General features: G+C 51.3%; 2 protein-coding genes across 2 annotated transcripts; one reads left to right on the forward strand and one right to left on the reverse strand.

The window, feature by feature from the left end:
• Nucleotides 1–613: 613 nt before the first annotated feature.
• LOC308071773 (armadillo-like helical domain containing protein 1) lies at nt 614–6,579 on the reverse strand. The gene is made up of 5 exons (XM_080407701.1): nt 3,032–6,579; nt 2,901–2,934; nt 2,636–2,766; nt 1,951–2,117; nt 614–1,124 (listed from the first exon to the last, which is right to left on the reverse strand). The coding sequence occupies exons 1-5, from the start codon at nt 3,271–3,273 to the stop codon at nt 721–723; spliced, it is 978 nt and encodes a 325-aa protein (XP_080263827.1). The 5' UTR covers nt 3,274–6,579; the 3' UTR covers nt 614–720.
• Nucleotides 6,580–6,824: 245 nt separating this feature from the next.
• Nucleotides 6,825–10,856, forward strand: TMEM53 (transmembrane protein 53). Its single transcript, XM_080406187.1, has 3 exons — nt 6,825–6,944; nt 7,513–7,625; nt 9,486–10,856. The coding sequence occupies exons 1-3, from the start codon at nt 6,890–6,892 to the stop codon at nt 10,146–10,148; spliced, it is 831 nt and encodes a 276-aa protein (XP_080262313.1). The 5' UTR covers nt 6,825–6,889; the 3' UTR covers nt 10,149–10,856.
• Nucleotides 10,857–18,765: the final 7,909 nt, after the last annotated feature.

The following is an 18,765-nucleotide window of genomic DNA, read 5'->3' on the forward strand; positions in this document are numbered from 1 at the left end:
AGACAGCTCCCGAAATGGAGCCTCAAAAAATTCCCTGACACTCGTGCTTGTTCCCCTCCACGGAAATCTTTAGTAAAAGGCGAAAGATTTATACGATTTGAAGAGAAACCAGAGTATGGCTGCTAGGGCCCCCGCACATGTACCCACCCTCGGCTGGCGCTCTACAGGTCACGGCGACCACCGCCGCCCCCCAGCTCGATCCCCCGCCGCGCCGGCTGGGCCCCAGGCGGCGCACACCGGTACGGCCCCGCGCCCGGACCCGAGCGGCCCCGCGGGAGCTGCAGCGGCGGCGGACAGCTTTACCGCTACTGCGCCGCCAGCCCGTGGTGCACCCTGGGTATGCAAATAAGGCACATACTAATGAGCACCATGCTAATGAGCCGCCGTGGCCCTGCAGCGCTGTGCAGGGCTGTAGCCCAGCAGGAGTTGGGCCTCTGGGGTTGCTGCGCCCCTCCGGCCCCGCCGCTGGTCCCGGAGCTGCACGGACCGAGGCCTCCCGTCCTCTGCCCTCCGCCCGCACCGCTCTTCCCCACACCTCTGCCACACTTGCCCAGAGACGCCCAGCCCCAGCCTCCTGGAGGCTGGAGGGATCCTACCTACCTTCGTGCTGGACCTCCAGGTTCACCGAGCACAGCGTGCCCAGCACGGGCTCCACCAGGAGGGATGGCGCCTCTCCCACCACGTCCTGGGGGGAAAAGGACAGAGTGACAGGGACAGTCTTCACACAGTACTCCAGGCTGTCCTCTTCCAAGTACTGGAGCTGCCCAGTGCAGCTTGCAATGCCGAGGAGACTGGCACAGCTCCTGTCAGGGCAGGAAGGATGGACATAGAAGCTAACACTGCCCTTCGCCCCCAGGGAGGCATGCTGCCTACCTGCATGGCCCCCAGCGTCTGCAGGACCCGCTGCTGGGCTCGGGGGGGGGGGTGGGGGGTGGGGGTGGGGGGGGGGGTGGTGGGGTGGGGGTGGTGGGGGGTGGCATGCAGCAGCACAGCAAGGAGGCCTTTGTAGACTTGGTTCTGGTACTTGGGATTGCCGTGGTCTGAAGAGCCCAGCAGAATCTGCATATCTTCTTGAGCCTCTGCTGAGCTGGAAGTGGCCAAGAACTTGGCGAGGGATCGCACCCCTGTGCAGAGAAAGACACAACAACTCATGTGCCTGGATGAGTCTGGGTCACCCATCTCAGATGTTTCACTGTCATCCCTGAGAAAACCCAGTACCAGATCCCACTTAAAGTGTGGCTCGAACAGAAGCCAGCAAAAAACTTCCTTGTCTTTGTCAGAAGCCACACCACCAACTAGAAAACCATTTGGCAAAATTCACAGCTGGAGTAGGTGGCCAAAGCCCTTCTGCAGGTATTTAGACATGCAGAGTCTGACACTGGGATGCCAACAGTGCTAAGGATCCCTCTGCTGATCCTGCCACTTCGTCTCTCTTGGAGCTGTGATGGCAGGTATCACCCCATAGCATCTGACAACATAATCCAAACTACAGAACAACTAATGGGGTTTGGCTTCCACTGCCCAGGAGAAAAAACAGGAAAAAAACCTGTTGCAATGTTCTTTCAAAAGGTACAAGCCACAAGCCCCTTCCACCCCCAGAGAGGAAGTCTGGAAAAGTTTGTAGTAGGTGAACACTGCAGGTAAGAATGGAAACTGTTTTATGGTTTTAACCAGAGCAGTTGCAACCAGCGGGACAGCAATATCACATCAAAAGAAATGACTGTAAAGAAAGCGAGCTCATTAAAAACTGAGAGAGGGGATGAAATGCAACTGCTCAACAATAGCCGAGACTCTGAACTCCTTCCAGCCAGAGAAACACCATGGCAATCTGCCATCTGGCAGGTGGAGGGAAGGGAGTGGCTCAGCGTGGCAAGCAGCCCCGGGGGCCAGAGGTCAGGGAGAACATCCTTGCCTGAATTAGGAAAAAGCACAGATGGACATGCTGCCTACCATAGCTTTCACAAATGAGCTCCTTATACTTCCTGCCAGCGTCTGCAACAATCTGCAGCAGCTTTAGAGACTCCCTTTTGTCCTCTTCTTTCAGGTGGTTCAGCCCTAGTACTTCCAGGAGAATCAAGATACCTCCAGTCTCCAGAAATTCAATAAGGTATCTGCACCTGCAAGGATAGGGGGAACAAAGCCAAAGTGTCACCTGCCTTGGAGCCCATCTTCCTCTGTCAGCATGCTGTGCTCCAGGGAACTATCATCTCTGGCCTCGCTGCAGTGGGTATCCTGTGCCCGGGCAGTAAACACAAGGAGGCTCACCCTAGAGTGCAAAGGCAGATGCTTGCCAGCAGCACGCTTTGCTGCCAGAAGGTCACCAGCTCCTGTTTTACTCTGTGCTTATTTCAGATATTGAACCACAGGCACAGAAAGCCCTGTTGCCTCACTCAGACTCTCACCACAGTCTTTCCACATCGTGACCTGGTAGCTCTGGAGAAATGCACAAGCAGTGCATTTGGTTTTGAGAGCATTTGAAATTCCTACCACAAGCCTCACTGGGGCCTGTCTTGCCTGAAATGCTTACACAGCCTTCCCAAAAGATGCCCAAGGACTTGTTACTCTATGTAGTCACCCCCTCACCCTTGTGCGCCTTTCCCGTGGCACCTTTCACAGAGTGACATTCTATACTCACCCACTTGCAGCAGATAGGAGGATGCCAATGGACTTCAGCAGCTTGTCAAGGCATGTGCTGTAAGTGTAGTTGTTTGTCAAGGCTAAGGAGAGATTTACAGACCAGATGGGTGCTCCCCAGGCTGCCTTTGACTATGTGGAGGTCTGAACGGGGAGAGAGCATGGACCTTCCTCTCACAGGCAGAGAGGCAGCACGCTCATCCCGATATGAGAAAAAACATCAGTTCTAGGTCCCTGTGAGACAGGTTACGTGGCTTTCCCTTCACTTCCATCTTTAGATTGCCAGTGGTTTTTTTAACCCTGCAGAACATGGTTGGATATGGATGTCTCCATACAGAAGGTTATTCTTTAAACAAAATTTCAGTAAAGAACTTTCTCCTCCTCTCCATCTCACTACCACATGCCATCTCCAATTGTCCAAGGAAACGGATACGTCATCCTGAGCCATGCTGTTAGGCGAGCCAGAAATAAGCTGGCTCCCTGGGAGAGCTCCAGCTCCAGCTCTGGTTCTGTCTTGCCATCGTTGCTTTTAATGAAGTTGTCCAGGATGCACCTTCGAGCAACTTTGTGGGCACTATCCCATTTCTGCAAGGAAACCATGAGCTTTCCGATGGCTTCCGGCTCTTTAACAGAGGTCATGATCTGTTCTGCCTAGACAAAAGTGAGAAAGAAGTTAAAAAAGGGCTTTGAAGCTAGAAAAAGCCTGTACTAAGGAATTAACCACCAGAATCACATTTAAAATGTCTGGCAAATAATATTAAAGCACTTACTAGACATTAATTTAATCTCATTTTCCTTTATACTTATTTTATAGATAGGAAACCGGGGCAAAAGGATTGCTCCTGGTATGTCTGAAGCTGCACAATGAATCTGCGACAGACTTGACATTCTTTTCCAAGGCAGGTGGCTTCACCACAGGAGCCCTCTTCTCTGCTCTGTTAATAAAGTCATTTTAATGTTACCCATTACCCCAGTCTTGGTTTCTTGCTAGCCTCATGATATGAACACTGCATCTCATATCTGACCTGCCAGAGAATAAATAGGGTGAAATGAGAGCACAAATAGGTATGGATTTATGGGGAGTGACAGGGTCAAGGGGGCTGTAAATGCCTGTTAGCACAGCAGTACAGCATGTCCTCCCTCACGTGATGGAGCGACAGTCGTTTGGACTGGGCCCATATCCACTCCAGGAAGATGTGCTTGGCCTTGGCAGTGGGAGAGCGCTTTGGGACCCTTTGGCATGACAGACATTTGCTCTGTTTTTTTCTTATCTAATTTCTATGGAATGTTTTAAAACAATCTAAGAAAACCTGAAATGATAAGAACTAATAAGCAAGAAGACAGAAGCTCCAGAAACATCCCTTGCCTGCATTTCCTTCCATCCCTTCACACAGGTGTTAAAGAAAGCAATCCATATTTTGCCAGATTTCTTCGGCACACTTTTGGCTCAGTATTCCAGCTTGAAAAATGTGAAGGTGTGCTTAGCAAGGGGATGAAATGTCAGAGGATGATGCTCTCCATTCATTCAGGTAGGCGAGAATTCCACTGACATGTATGCCTTTGGCTTTAGGACACTGACCTATCTCTAGGAGCCACACAGTTAAACATCGGTACCTGTGTATATACACAGATGCAGACAGAGCGACAAGGTCACAGACAGCTGCATTAACACAGGTGCGTTGCTCTCCACCAAGCTGTATAAATGTGTCTGAAGATAAGAAAGGAATTCACGCCTTGTCTAATATAGTTCTTGGACTTCCTACATCAGAAAAGCACAATTTCAGGTTTTATTTAAAGTGTTGTTTAAGAGAAGTTAAAATGACATAAAAATCTTTGGGTTTCAGAATAAGAAGTTTATTTCAATATAATACAAGTTGCTAAGATTATCAATTTCCTATCTACAAAGTTCTTAAGCCTTTTTTCCTAGAATCTGGAGCAAAATTCCAAATCAGTTCCAGAATATCCCCAAGATACCTGCTCAAAAATAACTTTCTGTTGCTATTATCTAAACCAGACTGAAAACAATGACCAAGAGGTGAAGATGTACCTCAGTGCCTGAAAACAAACAAACAAAGTCTTCAAAAAGCTGGCTAAGAAACAACGTTTGAGAATTAAGATGAGATGAAATTTCACTGGGGAGTTAACGGTCTGTACTGTATAAGGAGTCTGTGTCCTTGGCAGGGCATTTTCAGGATCTCCTTTGTGGGGAAGCAGGTTTAAAATAAATCCATTTTCCCAAAATAGTTGTGATTGAAAATGTTATTAGCCATAACAAATGTTAGTGCTGACAGGAGAATGGCCTGTTAGGGGCCTCTGGTGAAACAGTCAAGTGAAAGTCATATTTCACATTATTACTAGCATTTTCCTGTGATTTACAGAATATTTGTGAAACATTACTTGCAAGGCATATGATTGATATTGAAAGAACAGCTAGTGTGCAGGGGGAATCTCTATTTCACAGAGACTGTTTGCATGAAATTTACAGTCCCATAAAGTGCTCCTCTGTCCTCAACAGAGATCTAGTTAAAAGAACTTTACAGCCTGAAACATCCCAAAATTGATTCTAAATTAACGTTTCCATATTTATGTTTAAGGTGCTGGTGGTGTAATGCTATCCTATTTTTATTATAAAGCTGCAGTAACCCCCCACTATTCAGAAATACCGGCACTAGCCTTTGGACGTGAGGATTTTAGTTATACAAAGGGCTTGCATATGAATCAATGGCAAAAAAAGAGAAGAGTTTGAAACAATGATCATGTGAGGCTTCTGAGAATACAGTGGTATCTGTCCCTGGCTGCTACAATAAGAGCATCTGCTGACATAGTAGCCTTTAGAGCCAGCATTGCAAAGTACCAGGAAAATGTACATGAATATTTTTATCATGACCATTTTATACATGGGAACATACAGACACAGGGAAGTTAAATGACTTGCATGAGTTGTTCATCAGTGCTAGCATCAGCACATAACTCCTGTTTGTTGGCTTCAAACTCTGCTCTCAATAGTGCTGGGCTGCCACCCCAGTCCATTGGACCTAATAATCAAAACAAGGCTGGGTCAGGGCAGTGGTTTATTCCTGCCAAGAAAAACACAAGTGATTTAGGGACTGGCTCTGGCAATTCAGCAGTTCTTTACATCCAGAGTGCTGCTAAATCATCAGATTGAGATCAAAAGGCAAACTGGTGCTGCGTCAGCCTCAGTCCAAGTGTGAGGTGCCAGGGACTTACGGGCTTGGACTCAATGGAAGGACAAAGTGATAGTGATTTGGTGTTAGCTTTGCACCTTGCAACATCAAGGTTGTGCCCAGCCTCAAGCAAAACTTAGAGCCTCTGCTTCCCTAGCAGGTTTCACCCTCTCCTGGCAGACCTCAAATCCCCCACAGCCTTCCTCACACACAATGCACCTTCCTCAGTGTACCCCAGTGCCTTCTACCCAGCCCCTATCAACCCACAGTGCCACTGGTCCCTCTCTCACCCACATGTCCTGCCACCCAGCCCCACTGTTAACCCAGTCAAAACTCCAAACCTAACTCTGCACTCTCCTCACCCCCAGCCAGGCCCCGCACTTATCCCTACACCCACCTCGGCCCCTACCTCCCCTAATCCACTGCAGTCTCAACATTCCCTACCCCAGAAACAACCATCCCACCAGGCCTGATCCAGCCCAACCGCGGGTCCAGTGGGCCCCCACAGTCCCAAACCCACCTCAGGCCCTACAGCCCCTCACGCACTCCCTGACCCCAGTGCCCACCCCCAGGTCTGTCTCCCTGGCCCAAATGCCTCCCTCAGGACCAACAACCCCCTCAGTCCCCACGCCCACCCTATCCTCCAGCCCCCCTGACTGCGATCCCCACTCCAGGCCCTACAACTCCCCTCATCCCGACCGCCCCAGGCCCTACCCCCCCTCCCCCCACATGCCGCAGCGCCCGCCTCAGCCCCTCACTCCCTCTCACCTTCCCCGAGGGGGCGGACTTCCATCAGAATAACTGACACCGCGGCCGAACCAATCGCGGCCCGCCTTTGACCCTCCGGCCCAATGGGTGGGCCGATTTCCCTCACCAGTGGGCGGGCGGCCAGCCCGGGCCGGGTGCTAAGGGCGCGTCGCTAAGGAAGTAGGAGGCGGGAAGGTGAAGAGCCGGAGAGCGGGGCGGGGTGGAAGCTCTTCCTTCCCATTGGTTGCGGAGGGGCGTGGGGGCGGAGCTTCCGGTGGCGAGAGCGGAAGCGGCAGTGGGGTGTGAGGAGGGAGGGCGCGGCGATGGGGGTCCGCGGGCTGGAGGCGGCGGTGGAGCTGGCGCCGGGGGAGGCCCGCGGTGCGGGGGCGAGCGAGCATGGGGGGGCCCCGAGGATGGAGGGGGGGCGGGCCCGCGGGCCCCCTGTGACAGGAGGGCCTGTGGGACCCTTGAGGGTGGGGGGGACACCGGGCCTGGGGGACCTCTGAGGGGGGGCCGGGCCTGGGGGACCCCTCAGGGTCGGGGGAGAAGGAGCCGTGGAGACACTTGTACCCTACCAGGTGTCTGGTAGTTTCTGGAGAGCAGGGCGGGACACGTCCCTTTTCCCCTGGAAGGGGGCAGCAGTCTCTGATGCCTCCCCTCGCCCGGGAGGTGTGAGGAGGGGGCCTCCGCCCCCGTAGCCATCTTCACACCGCTGGCTTTGCATCAGCGGAGAGCTTTGTGAGGCTGCAGGGATTGAAACTGCTGTCGTCCTCAGCATGCCCACACAGTGAAACTGGAACGAGGCAGTGTTCGTAACAGACTTAATAAATGAAGCTAATACCAGCTTCACCATTAGTTTTAAACTTTATTAACCAGGCAAGTTGCCGTAAGTTCTGATTCTGGTAGACTGGTGGACAAATATCTTAAATCTTGTGATTTGTTTCAGGAAGCGGTACAGAGAGGGGGCACGCAGATGGTCAGCCTGTGGTGATCCTTTTAGGTTGGGCAGGCTGCCAGGACAAATACCTGGCCAAATACAGCACAATCTACGGTCAGAAGGTGGGTAGCTTATTTATATTTTCATGATACTATTATACAACTCTCTGAGAAACTGCTTCTTTTCTCCATGTTGGTGAAATCACTCTAAAGCCGCTCACAGTCTGAAGAGTCATTGGGATTGAGTGGCAAGTTCTCTTGTCATTGAAAGCTCCTTGTCTGACAGTGCGCAGGCAGCGTTATCTAACAGTTGGTGATGTCATCTCTGCGTGCAGCTGAGACAAAAATAGTTCCTTGGAGAAACTTGCTGCTGTTTTGTGAATCGCTGGAATATTTTAAGGTTTTTAAAGTTATGAGATTATTCAGGAGTGACATGAACTGTGTAAACTTTCCAAACAGGTAAATGTGGGGGGAAAGATTATGCGTTTACTGCTTGCTGATAGGCCACAGCACAGACTTGGGGAGGCCAGGTTGACAAAACATGTCAACACCTGTCATTCCTTTGGCTTTTCCTTCCTCTGAAGATGATTCATCTAAATGTTGTAATCCAAATTTATTTTATCCTGTCTGTGAAGCACACATCCTGTGGTAGTCATACCTGCTCACTAGGAAATCCTTGTGTTTGAAACAAAGAGGTCTGTCTGGCTGCTAGTTCCCTAAGTTACGTTTTCTTTTCTAATACTGTATTTTACTGGAATGACCCCAGCTTGTAGTATGGGGACCCAGTTAGACATTAGACTTTTTTTTTTTTTTTTTTTTTTTGTCACCATACAAGGATCTTATATTTTCCAAGTCTGTTTCAGCTATAGGTGGCAAAGTTTGTACATTAACAAGTTTATTTAACAATAAACTTGTTAATGTGTAATCCAGTGCAAGAGTCCTGAATTGGCTTGTTCTAGTGAAGAATTAATTACTAAGTGACTGTTATGACTGAGGTGCTGCTGAGCAGATGAGGAGCTCATTACATGGCAGCATGCCAACTTCTCTGAAAATACTCTTCTATCAGAAAGATGATAGGAATGGGAAAGGAGGGAAAGGGTTTTATTAGCTCCCTAATAAGGAAGTGGCTGCAACCATTGCAAGATGGTACAGAAGACTTTGATTTAAGAACTTGATATCCTCTTCTTTCTTGTTCACTACTTAGGGAGCTCTGGGCAGGAGGGTTGTGTTGGTGACTTTGCCTTGTGTTTGTCAGTGCGTTTAGGTGATAGAAAAGACCTAAGGTATTTATAAATACAGTTCCTTCTGCTCTGTTTAGAAACTCCTTCAGGATCCTGTTTCCCAGGCTGCACCTAAGTGTAAGGCTTTGACTGTAATGGCAATTGTTCGGGCATTCTGAACCTCTGAACCAGTGCTCTTCATTTGCACAGCTGGAGCATTTCAGAAAGGCTCATGAAAATCATGTCAGTGTTGATTGTGGGTGAGTCTTAGAGACCGCTGCAAACAAGTACTACCCAAGGACAGGAAGAAATTCCTCCTGCAACTCCTCCTTGCATTTATTTCAATGTCATGAACTAGATGTGTAGCAGAAAAGGCCCTTCTTACTAAAATGGCTTATACTGAAGGTTTGTGAATCAAGGAAATGGTTTTCTCTTCCTGGGTGAAGACTAAGACTCATAAAACTTGTGTGGCAATGTCCCCAGGGGCTGTGCCAGTTAGCACAAGATTTGAAAGGATCTCAAATGTCATCAAGTCCAGGCCTCTGCTACTGCAGAAACCTTTTCATAATACTGTGTGCTGTTATGATTAATATAATCCTATTCATATTGGTGCCTCACTACTGACACTAAAGACCTTCTTCTGGCCCTGTGGTTTCTGGTGGAAACCTGTCCTAAATTTTCATGTTCTTTGTACTGATGCTTTCTTACTCCTTGTAATTTACAGCACAGCCTAAATGTCTGTGGGGTCTCTTTCTGTTCTTAGGGGTGTACAGTCATCCGCTACACGGCTCCATGGAAGATGATATTCTTCTCTGAGACCTTTGGCATCAGATCCCTCCAGACCCCAGCCAAGAGACTCCTGGAGCTGCTCTTTGACTACAGTGTAGAAAACAGACCGGTTCTTTTTCATGTTTTTAGCAATGGTGGTGTCATGCTGTACCGTTACATCATTGAGGCGCTCCACACTCACAAGCCATTTAAGAACGTCAAAGTAGCAGGCACTGTTTTTGATAGTGCCCCTGGCAGAAGAAACTTGAGGGGAGGCCTTCGTGCCTTGGCAACTGTCTTGGTGTCCACAAATGTGCTGCTCAAGTATTTCCTCTTATTCACTTTTGCTACTACAGCTGTTGTACTGCGGATCTTGCTGTACCCATTGACCCGCTTCATCCACGAGAGCCATTACGATGCCCTGCTGAAAGCGCCCTCACGGTGGCCTGAGCTTTACCTCTATTCCCAAGCTGATGCCATCATCAAGGCCAGCGAAGTTAAGCACATGGCTGATGCCCGGCAGCAGCTTGGTGTTTCTGTGAAAGCTGTAGACTTCTCGGATTCAGCTCATGTCAGCCATATGCGAGCATATCCCACCTATTACAGCAACCTCTGTATGACTTTCCTGTCTGACTGTGTTGGGGGCTCACCTCGTTAGTGGTATAATGACCTCCAGTGTTTGCAGTGTTTGCCTCTGCTTTGCTCAGCTTGTATGGGAAATGTCACCCCCTTTGCCTTTGTGTCTTTGGAGGGAGGAAAGTAGAGACTTCTTAGCTTCCCCCTGCTGCCCCCCATATTCAAGTCTGAAAGCCTCTGGGCTGGCCTTTGGGCCAGCCACGTTATAGCAGAAAGTAAATGTGGATTAGTTTAAAGTACTGAAGGTAAAATCCTAGCATGGTTGACATTGATGTACATTATCAAGGTGTGTCAGCCAAGAAGTTCACACAGAGTGTTACCTGTTTCTTTCTGTCTCCTGTTCTCTACTTTCCATGTTTAGTTGTCCCTGATGTCCAATGTGCGTGTTCTGTTGCCTTGTACTGATTTTACAATATAGCTCTTTCACGTCTTTGCTGTTTTTTTCCTCTCCGCCATTTCTTTTATGTTGCAGTGAGCAAACAGAAGCAGCTCTGCAGGACTTTTCTCTTGGTGCATCCCAGATCTTGTTATACTCCTTGCTGGAGATCAGGCCCAGAAATCAAGTGTAAGACCTGGAAAAAGTGTATATAGGGCAGTATGAGCAGACTGTCATCTGATTCCTTTAAGTAGCTGAGATAGAGCAAGCAGTCAAAGCTCTGATCCTTGGTGGGAGCTCAAATATTTGTGATAACTTCTGTGTTCTTCAACCGAAAGATTTAAGTTAACCTTTTTGAATGTGTCTTGTTTTGTTTCTCTTCCCTCCAGTCTATTGTGTGTTCTCCCGAGCAGTTTTGCTTTCCTGGAGAATTGCTCATATTACTGTGTGTCTTTGAGCAGCCTGTATTGTGCATCTGGAAATACAGGGAAACTGGCACAGCTGTAACCCAAAAGACCTCGGAAACAGAAAGGTGCAACTGCAGAGAAAAATGAAACTGTCTCTTGGAGCTATGATTCATACTGGATGTTTCTTAAATCACTTCCAGCCCACAAATGACCATGAAATTCAATGTTTTTCCCCCAATGTTCTCTTCAGATGATCAGTCTTTGCTGCCTGTGCAGCGCATACTAGTAATACAAGAAACTAATTCCTTCCACCTAGTGAAAAAGTAGTTTATTGCACTGTGCGTCAGCCATGTTTGGTTTTGGGTTTTGTTGTTTATTTGGGGGAGAAGTCGGGGTAAAGACAGAGGCGAGCTTGCAAATATGTTTATGTTGTGTCACAGTATTGCAAGCTTCTTAGTAATGTGGTGGACAGTATTAACCAGCGTCAAATTCCCAGCCAAAGATTGCTGGGAACAGGCTCTGGAGGGCTGTGATACGGGCCTGTTTGAACAGAGGACTGCCCTTGAGAAGTAAGAACATAAAAAACACGAGGATTTTTACAGATGTTTGCTGCCTCTGGGCTGCTGTACTTGTCCTGCCCATCCTTGGGGTGCTGTCATCCACAGTGACAAATCATTTGCTGTTCTGAATTGAAACAGAGAGAGGGAGGTCTCGTGGGAAGCACTAAAATAATTCGTAAGTATAAAACAAGAACCATAACACCTCACGGTGGAAGCACAGGGTGAGTTGTGGTCAGTGGCTGGCACAAATGTTTTTAGCAGGCTAATGTGACAAAGCTTACTTAAAGCAAAGAATAACCCCATGTTGGGCATAGTTTTAAAGGGTGGACTGGGGTGTATAGGGTAGGTGAGAATTAATGGGAAAAGAGCTGATGGCCTGGTTTGTCTTCAGTTTTTTTTTTTTTTAAGTGAAAACTGGCTCCAGGCACAGGAGCACTTGTTTCTTGGGGTCCAGTGTTCTGTAGGTGTGATCCCAGTTTCAGCTTCCAGTGTGAAGGTAAGCTGAGGGCTACACTGCAGTAAGATAGCCTTCAGCCTGCTGCTTTTCATGAAGAAATTCTTGTTCCTAGGGTTTGGACCTATAAAATCCAGTCATGGTTCCCTATCCCCAGAAAGCCCATCAGAGATCTTTTAGCTTTTTTAAAGCAGGCCCCTGGTTTGTGCTGTAACTCCCGAGCTGTGATCTGTTTGCCTGCCTTCCCGGAGAGATGGGCTGTCTTCTGAGCATCCAGCCTGTTTGTGGCACTGAAAACTCTTAGGGAGCAGAGGTGATAAAGGTTATTTAACTAGTACTTGCTCTCATGCTGGTTTCTACAGGTTCAGTATTTACAGAACAGTTAAACACTCCATAATATATGCTTCTGAATTAATACAGTTGTGCTGAGCTGGGAATCTGCCGTTCCTGTTTATTGCTGTGGGCGTTGGATTTCTGTGTAAAGACTCGGGCTGTGGCGGAGCATGGCTGGCAGGAGATGGAGCTAAACCTTCCGTCCCCATGCGATGGGATGGTGAAGCTCCCTCTGGAAAGACCCTCACATGTCCGCTACACTTTCCATCCCCACCTTCAGCTCCCCACCACGGGATTGCTGTTCCCTCAACTCAGTCCGGCTCTGCTCCACCCTGCAGCTTTACGGGACGGCAGGGAGGGAGCAGGTGCTGCCTGCTGGCGCTCCGCAGTCGGAGGTGCCCTGGGCTTCGAAAATGGAAACCTGCTCACAGGCATTTCCAGGGCTGCAAAACTGACTTGAAATCCAGAGCTCATTTGTGTACACAGCTCTCTAAGGGCAGGGGGATCTCAAGGAAGCCTGTGGTTTACAGAGGAAGTCATCAGTGCCAATCTTGTGGGCGAGTTTCGTTTTCCGTGCCCCAGCAAGTTTTAATTATGATTATGAGCAGTGTGTTAAATGTATTGTGTGATATATTGCCGCCTTCTTTCCTGTACAGCATGTATACTCACCCCTCCACCTCCTTCTGCCTTCTTTATTTCTGTTGCTTGTTATTTGAAACAGAAGGTTAATAACTTGGAGCCCGAAGGCACACGGCCAAGAACTGATCCAAGCACTACTGGATTTAAAAAACCCTAGCCTCAAACCCTTAATCCTTGCTAAACTGTCACAGTTTGGTGCAGCCTGTGTTCCTAAAGAGCTTCAGCCTGAACGCTGAAGGCCAAAGGCTGGGATATCTTGGCAAATCCAAGTAAATCTCTGAGATAAGCTGTGGGAGGGGTATTGCAGATCTGCGCTTTGGGAGGAAAAATGCAGTGTCCTTGGGCTTGCCTTTGGGTTTGGAGCGGGACGTGGCACCGACGGTCTCGTTTCCCTGCAGCACAGACGGTGGAGCAGTGTGGGCGAATCACCAGCGATGGTGGGAGAGGAGGATGCCCAGGGGCCAGCTGCTGCTGTTGTGCGTTTCCCAGCCAGGTGCATTTTGCAAGAGCACAAACGAACCTTTCCTCAGCAACAAAAGCTGTTTGTGAGTGTTTCCCATGAGGGAGCTGCCTGCTGGCTCACTCCCCTGTGCTGCCTTCTCTCCCCAGGCAGCGGTGGTGTTACGGGAAGGTTTTGAAAAAGAAAAAAAGCTACTTAGTGGTCAGAGCGGTTGTGTGCCTGCGCTGGAGGGTGCTGAGCTGCTGCTGTCGGGCCGTGGGAGGGTGCCCCGCAGCCAGGGCGCCCCGCAACACTGGGGGAGGGACCTGGGCAGAGCAGGGCCGTGGTCCAGCACAGCCAGGGGTCACGTTTCGGAGCTGGGGCGGCACCTTACAGCACCGGTAATTGCAACCGGGACCCTGGGTGAAGACTGACCTGTGCCCACACCTAGTAAGAGTGTTTTAAAACAAGTCAGCTGTTGTCTTTTGTGTGCTGGGGCAGCAGGTTGTGTGCGGGCTGAGGTCCTACCTTGGTACGCGTGGGGACGTGGCAGGTGTACGTACATCACCGCCCCGTGGGGTGATGGAGGGAGCCGGCGAGGGCCGCTCGGAGCAGGGCTCCACGAGGTGGCAGCAGGCGCCTCTTCCCTGCCTGGAGAGCCTTCTGGTTCGGGAGAGGAGCACAGCAGGTCCTGGAGAAGACCCCAACAGGGCGGCTCAGCCCAGCGCTTCTGCGTGCCTGAGAGCATCCCCCGCTAAACGTCCCCTCTCGAGGCAAGGAAAGAGACCAGCGAGAACGGACTCCGACGACAAGAAGCAGAGACCGTGAGTTAATACAGAACAGCATCCAGCCCTAGAGCTCTCTGCCCCTGCAAGTTGTACAAGATCCTATTTCTCAGCTTTAACTGAATGTTAGAACCAAAAGCCCAATGTCATGAATAGCTTTACAGCCCTCGCAGCATCAGCAGGCCAGGTTGCACCACTTCCCTCTCCGTCACCCAGAGAGGGCTAGCTATTTTTAAGCAAATCTGTGCCATATTGTGGTTAGACAGACCCTGGTCCAACTTCTAGAACCCCCCAAAACTGGGACTGTGGAGCTCCCTTGCGTTCCCTGCAGCCCCCAGGCCTGGGGATGGAGCTGGGCTTAGTGCTGCCCTCCGGAAAGGCTGGCAGGACCCCCTAGCACACAGGGCTGGGGGCTTGGGGGGCACTTAGGAAACAGGACGGCACAAATGGGGGTCACAGCCACTGACACCTTCCCCCCCGCCCTGCACCCTAGCAGCACGCCCTATGCACGGCTCCTGCATCCAGTCTGGGGCACAGGTGAAGGAGGCAGGGGCTCACCCACCGGGCAGCTGCTTGCTCTGCCTGCCTGGCATCCCTCCATCCCCTGGCCTTTGAACTTGAGCCCCCATCCCCTTGTCTTTGCATCCTCACATGGCTGCAAGCCCACGCCAGTACTGCTGGCTGGAGATGGGCTGCAAGAGAAGGGCTGGGGTGGGCAGAGGCACGGCATCCTTCGGTCACCCTCCCAAACCCATGGGGGCTGGGGCAGGGAGAGCTTGGGCAGCCCCTGCCCTCCCCGGGTGATGAATGAGCTGACAATAGGGTATTGATAAGGAATTAACCTTGAGCCCTTCTTGTTTCAGTGTCAATAGAGCAGGAGCCAAGTACACACGTTTCATTGGAAATCTGTGTTTGGCCTCCGCTGCCTCTGTGCTTGGCGACGTGCTGGAGAGATGAGAGGGGGATGTGAGCTGCCCTGCTGCCCTCCTGCCGGCCGGGACCCGCCTCAGTGGGTCCCCCTCGGCACCCCCAGCCCGGTGCTGCTGGGGCTGACCATGGGCACCCAGCCCTATGGAGCTGTGGCAGCCTCTGTGCCCCCCAGCTGGCATGTGGGGGGCTGGATACCAGGGCCCCCTGCTCCCCCAAAGGGCCTGTGCCCATCCTGCTCTGGCCTCCACTCCGAGCAGTTTGTTTAATTAAGTGTTTTGCCTAATGGGATTGCCTCATTTCCATAACAAACTGGCAGGCTGTCATTAGGTGGGCTCCCTCATTCATTACTGTTAATTAGATATGGATCCCCCAGAAGGCGGTGCGGGGTGATGAACGAGGCCCCTGACACATGCTATTACACATTAGCATTTTCTCAATACATCCGATACATCATGGTCCTCCGCTTCCTAAAGATATTTTAAATAAAATATTAGCAGCCTGCTGCGGGGTGGGTGGAGGGGAAGGGAGGGAGCGTTCCTGCCCCTCACCCTGGCCTCAGGCCTCCTCCGCTGGGCTGAAAGCAGGCTGGAGAATGGCTGAGATGCTCTATTGCATCCAACCAAAAAGGTGGCCAAATCCACCCCTCTCCCCATCCTTGCCACTGTAGATGGAAAGAGGTCACTAACACCCCGTGCTGCCCGCTCCCCAGCCTGAGGAACCCCCCTTGCCCCATCCCTGGGGGATGCTGCCATGGGGAGGGGTTTGAAAACACCCCATTGACCCGTCTGCAAAATGTTTGTAAACCAAAAGTGTCGGCGCCAGCCCTGTGGTGGGGGGAACCTGACCTCTACCCGTCCCTGCCCTAGCAGCTTCCCATCCACGTGGTGGGGGGTAACCCTATACCATGCCAGTGGCCCCTAATGCAGGATGTATAGATCTGTTGGGGCTGGCCGCCTCCTGCCCCCGACTAATGCAGCTGATGAGACTTCCTTATGGGGGTGTCCCCTGACGTGTGCCCTTTGCCCTGCACTCCTGGCTCTGGGGGGGAGGGGGGAACGGACACAAGTTGGGGGGACCCCATCTGTGATGGAGCAGAGATGTATCCTTGCAGGGGATGCTGGGGCAGGACCCCTGGAGACCCCCCAGCACCTCCCCCATCCCAAGTAGGACTGTGGCTCCCCTTTGGGACATGACCCGCACCCAGGGGCTGTGGCATGTGTAGGGGGGTGGCTCCCCTGCTGCCTCTGACCTGCCAAAAAGGGACACACAGAAAGGCGGAAAGCGCCTGAGAAGATTTATACTTGTTTAATTAATGTCAAATGTAGTTTACAAACGGGAGTGACAAGTACCTCTTTGTATAATATACACCGACACACAATCATCGACACACCGGAATATCGCTTTGTGCAACTGGGATTCTTTGGGCAAAGATAGGTAACTCCGATATTTCAAAAAAAATGTTTTTTTTTTTTTAAAATCATTTAAACTCATTGCAGAAGAGGGGAAGTGGCGGATGCCTGCTACAAACCGGGATGCCTCTCTCCCCAGCCTTCCCCCCTGCAGACCCCCCCTTGAAAACAGGGGATGGCTTTACAATTAAAAACAAAAAAAAATAAACAGAAAATAACCCCCCAAAACAAAGAACCAATGACTAGTTACATATGGTTTTACACATACGTACATAGAGCACACGGCTGGTCCACAACACCTGCCAGAAAGCCTGGCTCCCTCCCAGGGCCTGTTTCCAAGGGCAGGCTGGGGTGTCCTGCCCTCTCCCCCTTTCCTGGCTGCTTCTCACCCCCCCCACCCCCCCCCCCCTCCTGCACCCTCTCCAAATCCATCTCAGAGACCCCAGCGCTGGCACCCAGGCACCACGACTCTGGCTGGGTGGCACTCGCAGCCCAGCTATGCCCCCAGTTTTTCCCCCTTTACAGATCCAGACCCAAGTTCTATGTGCCTGCCCTTCCCTTGCCCAAGTGCTACCCAGCAGCGACAGCCCCCTGCTGCAGCCCCTTCCCCTGCCCACAGCCTCCCCGGGGAGGCAGGACCCTCCTGGGGTGCCCCAGCTTCCTCTGGTCCCCAGCGGCTCTGCAGGGATGTGTCCCTGAGCAGGGGAGGCTGCAGCTCTGGTCTCAGAGGCCACCACAGCTGTGATGAGCTTGGAGACCCAGGAAAATCTCAGTTAGGAATTGTCACCTTTTGACGAGATGCTTAAAAAATAAAAACCACATCTCCTTCAGTTTGGGTTTTTTTTTTTTTTTTGGGTGCAGCGGGATCCTTCTGAAATCACTCAGGAGATGCCAAGGACAGCAGCTGTTCTCTGCAAAACAGAACCAAGCTCAGGGCAGAGAAGCAGTGATGGGATGGGACCATCACTCCGCAGGCATCCTGCCTCCCCAGCCCTTCCCTCGCCAGAGCACCCCAGCGATGCTGGGGTCCCAGCTCCAAACCCCTCACCCACTGCTGTTTCCAGACTGTCTTAAAATGCCCCAGCCACGCTGTTCTGCCAGGTGGGATCTGCTTGGAAAGACCTTGCAGGAGCAGGGGAGATGAGCTTCCCCACCTCCCTGTCTTCTGGCTTCGGGAGGCTGGCACCCCACGACTGCCTGGGGAGCTGGGGCAGGGCTGCACAGCACGGGACTGAGAGAAGTCAGCACATGGGGCACGCATTCACCTTGGGAAACGGTTCAGCATCTGTTTCTTAGGTCCTGAAAGTAAAAGAAAAAACAACAAAAAAACAGGCCAGATGGCAGCTTTGGTTAAGGCTGAGGATACGGGAGACAGGGACAAGCATGAGGGACTGCGTGGAAGAAGCTGGGGCTGCAGGGACCCACTGGCTCTGGCTGGAGGCATCGCTGGTGGCCGCGGCCTGCCGGCGAGCCCCGTGGTGGCCACGGCCATGAGGCAGGGCTGGCCCGGCTCTGCCCCACTGCCGGACCCGCTTCTGGAAAAGGCCGGCTCCGGGAGCGCGGGGCTGGGCTGGCTCTACTGGGCAGAGCTGGGGCTCGCTGCACAGCGCAACCCGCCGAGCCTCTCTGGGCAAAGCCACCAGCAGGGCCACCCTGTCCCCTGCCATCTGTCCCCATGCCCGCTGCTTCCCCACCCCCTGCCTCGGCAGCAGGCACTGGGAGCAGCTCAGGCACCCGCGGCCAGCAAACGCTACCGGAGGGGAGGAAAGCAAAGCCCGGCAGGGGCAGGGGCTACAGAGGAGGCACGAGGGGGTCAGCCGGACCCTCCGGACCCTCGAGCAGGCACTCCTGGCCCAGGGGAGGGCAGCGCTCTGGTGGGCTGCGTCCCTCCAGCTCTGCACCGTTTGCCCCTTCCCCAGCTGGGAAAGGCAAAGGGGGCTGAGCCAGATCCCCCCGCCCTGCCCGGTCCCCTGGCGAGGAGTTAAAAGCCGTGTCTTTCCGGGGATAACGATTCTATTATAAATAGCCCCATTAGCTACAACTAATGACAAAAATCCACCTCCTCTACTCCCCATAAGTTCTGTAAGTTATGGGCAATGCTACAGCCATTACTAAAAGCTGTTAACTTCATATCTGAATGAGGAAATATACACCACAGAACATTAAACCATTTATATTATATATATGTATATATATACTTTTTTTAAACTAATGACTTTAATGCCAAAACTTTGCTGAACCAAGAAAAATATGGGTTTAATGTTCTCTGCTCATTTTTTTCTTTAAAAAAAATACAACCCAAAAAAA

The sequence above is a fragment of the Falco punctatus genome, assembly GCF_963210335.1.
Source record: "Falco punctatus genome assembly, chromosome: 11".
NCBI classification, from domain to species: Eukaryota; Metazoa; Chordata; class Aves; order Falconiformes; family Falconidae; genus Falco; species Falco punctatus.

Excerpts from the sequence above, each read along its gene's own strand:
- LOC308071773 (XM_080407701.1), bottom strand. The coding sequence starts at position 3,273 with ATGACCTCTGTTAAAGAGCCGGAAGCCATCGGAAAGCTCATGGTTTCC. Across the intron at positions 2,118-2,635 it reads CTCCTATCTGCTGCAAGTGG|GTGCAGATACCTTATTGAAT; the intron begins GTGAGTATAGAA and ends CTATCCTTGCAG. Across the intron at positions 1,125-1,950 it reads GCTCATTTGTGAAAGCTATG|GGGTGCGATCCCTCGCCAAG; the intron begins GTAGGCAGCATG and ends TTCTCTGCACAG.
- TMEM53 (XM_080406187.1), top strand. The coding sequence starts at position 6,890 with ATGGGGGTCCGCGGGCTGGAGGCGGCGGTGGAGCTGGCGCCGGGGGAG. Across the intron at positions 6,945-7,512 it reads GGCGCCGGGGGAGGCCCGCG|GAAGCGGTACAGAGAGGGGG; the intron begins GTGCGGGGGCGA and ends GATTTGTTTCAG. Across the intron at positions 7,626-9,485 it reads GCACAATCTACGGTCAGAAG|GGGTGTACAGTCATCCGCTA; the intron begins GTGGGTAGCTTA and ends TTCTGTTCTTAG.